At 59.2% G+C, this 8034-nt stretch overlaps 2 protein-coding genes across 2 annotated transcripts in view; both read left to right on the plus strand.

The window, feature by feature from the left end:
- The window catches only part of LOC104393944, an 11016-nt gene extending 7369 nt beyond the window's left edge, over nucleotides 1-3647 (plus strand). The window contains exons 6-12 of the mRNA XM_010003472.1: nucleotides 565-643; nucleotides 1186-1271; nucleotides 1679-1774; nucleotides 1935-2059; nucleotides 2628-2763; nucleotides 3090-3170; nucleotides 3606-3647. Coding sequence (XP_010001774.1) covers nucleotides 565-643; nucleotides 1186-1271; nucleotides 1679-1774; nucleotides 1935-2059; nucleotides 2628-2763; nucleotides 3090-3170; nucleotides 3606-3647 — 645 coding nt within the window. The remainder of the gene's footprint in view (nucleotides 1-564; nucleotides 644-1185; nucleotides 1272-1678; nucleotides 1775-1934; nucleotides 2060-2627; nucleotides 2764-3089; nucleotides 3171-3605) is intronic.
- A 3586-nt stretch (nucleotides 3648-7233) lies between these two features.
- GPR119 (G protein-coupled receptor 119) lies at nucleotides 7234-8031 on the plus strand (the record flags this gene model as incomplete). The annotated part of the gene is made up of 1 exon (XM_010003473.1): nucleotides 7234-8031. A coding segment is annotated over one exon (798 nt), but the record flags the coding sequence as incomplete, so codon positions are not given.
- Between the last annotated feature and the right edge of the window lie 3 nt (nucleotides 8032-8034).

The raw sequence follows: 8034 nt of genomic DNA on the forward strand, positions 1-8034 counted from the left end.
GCAGCAGCAGCAGCAAGGGCAGAGTTGGGTGCAGACGTGGCTCTCGCTGTGCTTGGCACTGCCTGCAGCCCCAGCAGCCCCCCCAGCCAGCGACCGGCACCGCTGCCCCGGCTCCTCCCTCCTTCTGGATGAGTCTCGGGGAAGACCTGGTGTCCCTGGGTTGAAACCCTGCACAGTGAGTGTTCCCGTTGGGAATTGTGCTGCCCAGCCTGTTGGCTTTGGCTCTGCCAGTGCTGCCTCTGGTGACAAGGGCCTGCCGAGGGTCCCCAGGGCTCCTGCCCCAGGGGTAGCAGCAGGGCCTGCAGGGGCCCTGTGATCTGCACGTGTGGTTTTGAACCCTGCTGTGGCATGAGGGAATATCCTTGCCGTGCCATTCCGAGCTGGAAAGCCAGGCGGGCGGTGCGGGCTGGCCAGCGGGAGGACTGGGACCAGAGCTCCTTCCCAGGCTGCTGCTCCCCGGGAGCAGCCTCCCCATGTGGGTCCTGCCCTCGTGCACCAGCCCCGTGTCCCGTTGCAGCGTTGCCAGCCCTGAGTTTTGCCATCTGAATGTTTGTCTCCCTACAGGCCTGGGGCAGCCAGTGGCCTGGTGTCCTCGGGGAAGTGCTGTGGTCAGTACCAGCCAAGGGCTGTGCCTTTTCCCAAAGTAACCATCACCCTAATTGTGGGCCTGGAAGCCTTGGGTTGATCCCCCTGCCTCCCAGAACTAATTGCCTCTAACAGTTCTCTGCCTGGGTTGCCTGTTCTCTCTCTTCTTGAGGTGGCTGCGTGTTCTGAGCACGGCCCAGCTGGGGCTCCGGATCAAAACCAATGGGTGTCACGTTGCCTTGAGCAGCACTGGGTTGTCTCTCTCTGTCTTGCTCTCTCTTGGCTTCTCCCCGTCATGAGAAATGCACCACTGGACACAGAAATCTCAGATAATCATGCAAAATGTCTCATATCAGAGCCCTTCCCTTTCTCTGATCAGCTGGGCTGGCCAGCAAGACCCGTGTCTCTGAGGGCACCTTGCTGACTGCTTCAGCTGCTGCTTTGGGTCCCCAGCAGCCATGGGGACAGCTCTGCTGTGAGCTGAGGGCAGCTGGCACCTCTGTGGGGACAGCCTTGCCCTGGGGTTTGACCTGAGCTGCTCTGCCCTGCCCAGAGCCTGTGTGACCCCTGCACCACCTCTGACTCTGCTCTCGGTTGCAGACGAAACATTGCTCATCAACGTCATCTGTGGTGTGGTCTCGGGGGTGATCTCCTCTGCACTTGCCAACCCCACAGATGTGCTGAAGGTAAGATGTGTGTGTGACCAGTGTCCTGCCTGTGACAGGGCATCACCAGAGCCTGGTGGGGACAGCCTGCTCCCCTCCCTCCTGCAGCATTGCTGGGGTCAAGGCTCCTCTGCTGTGAGCAAAGAGAGCCTGGAGAAATGTCCTATGCTTCTCCCTCAGTAGATCAACCTTCTCAGAGGGGAAAAGCCTTGCCCATCACTGCTGTGGCTTGGCTGGGTTTTGCCCTCTTGAGTTTTGCCCTCTGCTTGCACCCCGTTGCTGTCCCTGCCCTTTGCCTGCCATCACAATTTGCTGTGGGGTTCACAGGGTGTCTGCTCTGAGTTCCTCTGTTGTCCTCTCTCCCAGTGCTGAGCTGGTGTCTCTGCCCTCTTGGGTGGGCACAAAGGTGACTCTGCCCTCCCTTGCAGATCCGCATGCAGGCTCAGGGCAGTTTGTTCCAGGGTGGGATGATCGGCAGCTTCATCGACATCTACCAGCAGGAGGGCACCCGAGGCCTCTGGAGGGTGAGCAGCTGGAGGAAGGCAGGGAGCTGCCCTGCTCACAGGGTGGGGCAAGGAGGTCACGAGGTGGGCTGTCAGCAAGGACCCCCGAGAGGACCCCAGGGTGATGCTGCTCTGGCTGCAGTCCCGGGGCAGCAGTGTGTAAGATGCTTGTGCTCTGCAGGGTGTTGTCCCAACAGCTCAAAGAGCTGCCATCGTGGTGGGGGTCGAGCTGCCTGTCTACGACATCACCAAGAAGCACCTAATTGTGTCAGGCCTGATGGGGGACACCATCTTTGCCCACTTTGTGTGAGTATTTGCTGCAGCTGCTGCTTGGCAGGGGGTGTGAAGCGGAGGAGCAACGTGGGATTTGGGGTGAGACCTGCCTGTAGAGCTCTGGAGCTGCAGAGAACAGGCTCTGTGCTTATTTGCTGCATGGCCTGGAGCAGCTCAGAGTGACCAGCTAGTATTCCCAGAGAGATTCCCTGGAGAAGGAGCCTGGCAGAAATCCTGTGGGGATGTGGGATGTCAGCTTGGTTTCAGCTGCTGCCCAGAAATGCTGTTGCCCTGTGTCTGTGCCTGATGTGGCCCAGGCAGGAGCTGGGCTGTGTGGCTCCCTGCACCAGAAGGGGCTGCTCCCATCCTCACCTTTATCCATACGTGCCCACTGGGGGCCTCTGAGCAGGGCCATGGGTTGCCCTTGCCCTGGCTCTCTGGGCTGCGAGTGGTTCCTGCCTGGGGCAGGTCACTGAGCTCTTTGTGAGGCACCTTTCAGGAGATCCGGTGCGAGATACTCTCTCGTGCTTGTGTCAGGGTGTGTCTGAGCCAGCATGTCCACGCTCAGAGCTGTTCCTCTCCCATTTGGCTGTGTGACTAGTTCCAGTTTCACCTGTGGGCTGGCGGGGGCCGTCGCCTCCAACCCCGTGGACGTGGTGCGGACGCGGATGATGAACCAGCGGGCGATCGTGGGCAGCACCGAGCTCTACAAGGGCACTCTCGATGGCCTGGTGAAGGTAAGGGGCTGGGAGAGGGGCAGGTCCCTGCCCCAGCACCCACACCACTGGTGGGGCAGATTCCACAGTGACAGGACGTGGTGCTCAGAGGAGGGCCCAGTCGCTGTCCCGAAGTTGCCATCAGCTTGAGTGTCCTCTGGGACCAAACTCTGTCACTGTTGATTAGGGTCATGTGCTGTAAGTGACACTTCACATCAGGGAACTTCACCTCCGGCCTCTGTTACTGCAGCTGCAGTGGAGGCCCCTTGTCCCACACGTGGTCTTAGGGAGGTGGCAGAGCAGGGCCCTGCTGTGTCTCAGTGGATCTGTCTCTTCTCTCCTCCCAGACGTGGAAGAGCGAGGGCTTCTTTGCGCTCTATAAAGGTTTCTGGCCCAACTGGCTTCGGCTTGGTCCCTGGAACATCATCGTATCCTTCAGTGTGCTGGGGGGTCCTTCCTGGGCAGGGGTGGGTGGGGGAACCGAGCTGAGAAGGGCAGAGCAGGCAGCCTCTCTGGTGCTTGGCCTGAGCTCCTGGAGGTGCTGCCATTCCTGGTTCAGCTGCTGTGTCCAAGGATGATGAAGGAACTGGAACATCTGTCCAGGCTGAGAGACCTGGGGCTGTTTAGTCTAGAGGAGAGAACACTGAGAGTCTTAAAGAAGTCTGGGGTTAGAGCCCCCTCAGTGCTCTAGGTGAGCCTGGGCCAGTTTGCTCCTAGGGCCTCTTCCCTCTCCCAGTTGCCCCACAGCTCTCCTCCCAGCACAGACCAGTTGGTGCTGCTTGGAAGAGGGGCTGTGGGGCTGCTCTGCCTGGCTGTGCTGCCCTCCCTGCTGGATCAGCCCAGTTCCTTGACGTTCCCTCCAGTTTTTTATCACGTACGAGCAGCTGAAGCGCCTGCCCTTCTGACCGCAGCCCCCGCAGCTCTGCTGCTCCTGCCCCTCATCTGCCCCCCTCCCTGTGTTGGTACCTGTGGGTCTGGGCTCTCCCCCTCCCCCAAATGCATGGTCCCTGCAGCACGGGGTCTGGAGCCTGCGGGGAGCCTGCTGGCAGGTGCTGCCTGGCTTGTTTTGCCCCATGGAGGCGAGTGTTCTCGGTGTGCAAGTGTCTGGGCCCGCAGCCATATCTTCTGTGAAGATCTGTGCGTCCTGGTGGCCTTCTGGTGCAGCTGTGTTTGTGCTGTGTGTCCTGCCGTGCCCAGGGGAAGGGGCTGGGGGTGCTGCCGTCTGTTCTTGCAGAGCTGTAACCTCATTAAATTATTTATTGACTGGGTGGCTTGGGTTTGTGTCAGTGCAGATTTACTTCCAGAGCAGATGGTGGGTCTGCCCTTGGAGAGAACAGAAACTGTATTTTCAGCACACCATATATGTGTATATGTATCCTTTTTTTCCCCAAATACATGCATACAAAAGCAATCATTAGGATTAATTACAGTAGAAATGCTGATTTGTTCAAGTTGAATTGTCAGCGTTGGAAAATGATGGTCTTGCAGTCTTAGCTCAGTTTTGCAAAACCTCAGTCTTTCCACCTTATGCTTTGGTTATTTGTGCTCATATTGCTGTATAAACAAGGTGATGTGATTTAAAGCTGAACCCAGATGTCCCACTGCTGTCAAGTGTGGCTCTAACGTGGCTGTGCTAAGCAGAGCATAAAGTGAGGTAGGTGCTCTGGTCATCCTCTTCTGTTTGTTTTTTCTATGTGTGCATGGCTGGAAAAAGCAAACAGCTCTTGTGTTCCCGCTCCCTTTTCCTTCTGGGGTGGCTTTAGTGTGGGGGAAGGTCCCCAGTGAAACAGGGCAGGGCGTCCTCCCTGGGAGTGCTGAGATCCTCTGTGCAAACCAGGTATGTTCAGCCAGATCCAGCCAGAGGAGAGGGAATGGTTTGCTGTGGTTTTGCAAAGGCAAAGCTGCCTTGTGCCAGCTGTCTGCATGAGGAAGGTGATTCTGACCAGCTCTTGGACCTAAATCGTGCCCTGAACAGAGAGACACTGCTGCAGGGCCAGGGCTCAGCAGGCTGGGAGGGTCGTTTTCAGAGTTAAATTGTACTTAGGAGCTGCTAGAAACAGGGACAGTGGATGGAAGGGGGAGAAGGTTCATGTGCCTCCCCTGACTTCACTCTTGAAGAGGATTTCTAAATATTACAGAGTAAATAAATAGTGATGGATGAATAGGAGTCTCTGCAAGGGATGTATTTTAACTGCAGTTCATCACCATCTTCAGGTTTTCCTTGGTGTTTCTGTCACTGTCATTCTGGGGCTGTTCCTTCTGCACAGTTCCGTGGGATGCTGCTGTTCAGTTCTGGGCTGATCCTCTGACAGCTTCTCGTGGTCCTGCCCACGCTCTGCAGCTGCTGGGGGGAGCTCCTCACTCCCTGTCCTGGGGGCTCCTCACTCCCTGTCCTGGGGGCTCCTCACTCCCTGTCCTGGGGGCTCCTCACTCCCTGTCCTGGGGGCTCCTCACTCCCTGTCCTGGGGGCTCCTCACTCCCTGTCCTGGGGGCTCCTCACTCCCTGTCCTGGGGGCTCCTCACTCCCTGTCCTGGGGGCTCCTCACTCCCTGTCCTGGGGGCTCCTCACTCCCTGTCCTGGGGGCTCCTCACTCCCTGTCCTGGGGGCTCCTCACTCCCTGTCCTGGGGGCTCCTCACTCCCTGTCCTGGGGGCTCCTCACTCCCTGTCCTGGGGGCTCCTCACTCCCTGTCCTGGGGGCTCCTCACTCCCTGTCCTGGGGGCTCCTCACTCCCTGTCCTGGGGGCTCCTCACTCCCTGTCCTGGGGGCTCCTCACTCCCTGTCCCGGGGGGCTCCTCACTCCCTGTCCTGGGGAGCCACCCCAGCACCGTGGCCAGGACAGGGCAAGATGTGCTCATGGGGAGGCAGCAGCTCCTGGTTGTGTTGGTGCTCTCACTCCACCCATCCTGCTGCTTCTCTATCTGACCTCCCCTCCATCTCCATCTCATGCTGTGGGGTCCATCAGGGCTAAAATTCCCCAGATGTCTTCCAGGGCAAACAAAAGAGGAGGTGTAAGGGTGTAAGGCCATGGAGCCCTTCCCACTAGCTGTGCTCATGAACACCCAGGCTGTTCCCAAGGGGCTTCCCTTCTCCACAGCCCCATCCATGGTGGCCACAATCCATGTATCTGCTGCACCTTCCCTCCCCACCAGGTCCTGCCCTGGCCCCACTCCCAGCCCCCCCATCCACCTGTGCTCCTCGGGTTACTGTTTGACAGAGGGAGGCTGGAACCTGCCCCGTTTCCTGGCAGCTCAGATTTTTCCAGCTCAGGAGGCAGGAGAGGTGGCTCCTGGCACTTTGTGCAAAGGGCTGGAGCAGCCATGGGCACAGCTGGAGAGGGTCACCCACCCCACGGGAGCGAGGGCCGTGGTGGGGGGTTTGCAGGAGTCTGTGGCACACAGGGATGCAGGGCTTTGGTTCTGGGAATTTTGGTGTCACGAGTTACTATTAGTACAGTAAATACACAGATTAGTAAAGCAAGTGTGTGAATGTGGGATTTTTAATTTTTCTTAGTATTGGTGGCAAATGTGTGTGTGTGTGTATATATGTGTATGTATTTCATTCCAAGTGTTATGGTGCAGCTCATGAAGCTGCTCCCAGGAGTGAGGTCAGTCCGTGACAGTGAAGTCTCTCATTGGAGATGATCCACGTCACAGAGCCTGGAGTCAGGCAGGTGTGTCCAAGAGGAAGTTCACACAGGGAGCTCCTGGAGGGGCTCGTCTCCTGGGGAGGCAGCCAGGTACTTTTAAGAGGATCCAGGAGTGGGCAGAGGACACCAGCTCCTGGAGCAGCTGCTGCTTGCTTAGGAGGCCCCTCTGGAGGTTCTGGCAGTTCCTTTGTTTCACGGAGGACTCTGGGCTCCCAGCTGCCCTGACCAAGGGTGTTTCAGTCTCCCACCTGCCCCTGCCACAGATGTGCCAAGTTCCCAGGCTGGCAGACTCTTCCTCCAGCTGTTCTTTTAGCAGACATCTCGTGCAGTCCTTTCCCCCTGATACCAGGTCTGTGCCTCAAGAAGGGACCCATGTTCCTCGGTGCCTGCAGGAAGAGGCTGCCCCAGTTCTGGCAGGAGCCCCACGAGCTGTTCCCTGGCACGTGGGAACTCTCTCTGCTTGTTCCCCGTTGGCAGCAGCCGTGGCAGAGCGGGGTGCTGGCTGTGCTGGGTGCATCCACCACCCCCTCTGCCATCGTGGCAGCTTCCTGCCCAGGCGCTTGCTGCTCACCCCCCTGCTCCAGGGTTGTCTGGAAACGTGGCTGGAGGGGAGGGACCTCCCTGGGCACAGGGAGTGCTGCAGTCCCTCCTGGCTCCACAGGGTTTGCTCCCAGCCTGCGCCACACTGCTCACCCAGGGCCTTTGCTGACCCCCCGTTGCCGGGGCTGCACCCACCGCCCGCTGCCCAGCTGGACCTGCTGAGAAGCCCCAGGTGAGAGATGCCCGAGGATGGTGTTGGGGACGTGCCGTGCTGGGGCTGTGCCCTGCAGGAGCCAGCCCTGGGAGCCGTCCTGGCTGTGCTGGCCTCGCTCATCATCACTGCCAACGTGCTGGTGGCCGTCGCTCTGCTCTGCCTCATCCACAAGAGCAGCTCCAGGGGCCTCTGCTTCGTCCTGAACCTCGCCGTGGCAGACACCATGGTTGGCTTCACAGTTGCAGGTCTGGTCGTGGACGAGTTTTCCCAGCCCTTCTATCCTCCCCAGATCTTCTGCGTCCTGAGAATGGCTTTTGTCACCTCCTCTTCAGCTGCCTCTGTCCTGTCCCTGATCCTGGTTGCGTGCGACAGGCACCTGGCCATCAGGAGACCTTTCTACTACGTCCAGCTGGTGACAGGCCCGTGGGTCGGGGTGCGCCTGGTGGGGCTCTGGCTGGTCGCTGCCCTCATCGGCTTCCTGCCCTTCCTGGCCCCAGCCTTCCAGAGGGACATTCCCCAGGGGAAGAAGTGCTCCTTCTTCGCCGTCTTCCACCCCGCCTACATGCTCACGGTGTTCTGCGCCGCCTTCTTCCCAGCCCTCTGTCTCTTCATTTACCTCTACTGGGACATGCTGAAGATCGCCTCGCTGCACGCTCAGCACATCCGGGGGGTGGGGCTGGGGGGCTGCCCCCCGGCCCGCGCCCTCAAGGCCATGCGCACCGTGGGGCTGCTCGTCGGGTGCTTCACGCTGTCCTGGCTGCCCTTCTTCATCGGCAGCGTGGTGCAGACCGTCTGCCTGGAGTGCTTCCCCTACAGAGTCGTCGAGAGCTACCTCTGGCTGCCGGGGCTCGGCAACTCCCTGCTCAACCCGCTGCCCTACTCCTACTGG

The sequence above is a fragment of the Chaetura pelagica genome, unplaced genomic scaffold, assembly GCF_000747805.2.
Source record: "Chaetura pelagica isolate M959 unplaced genomic scaffold, ChaPel_1.0 scaffold938, whole genome shotgun sequence".
Classification (NCBI taxonomy): Eukaryota; Metazoa; Chordata; class Aves; order Apodiformes; family Apodidae; genus Chaetura; species Chaetura pelagica.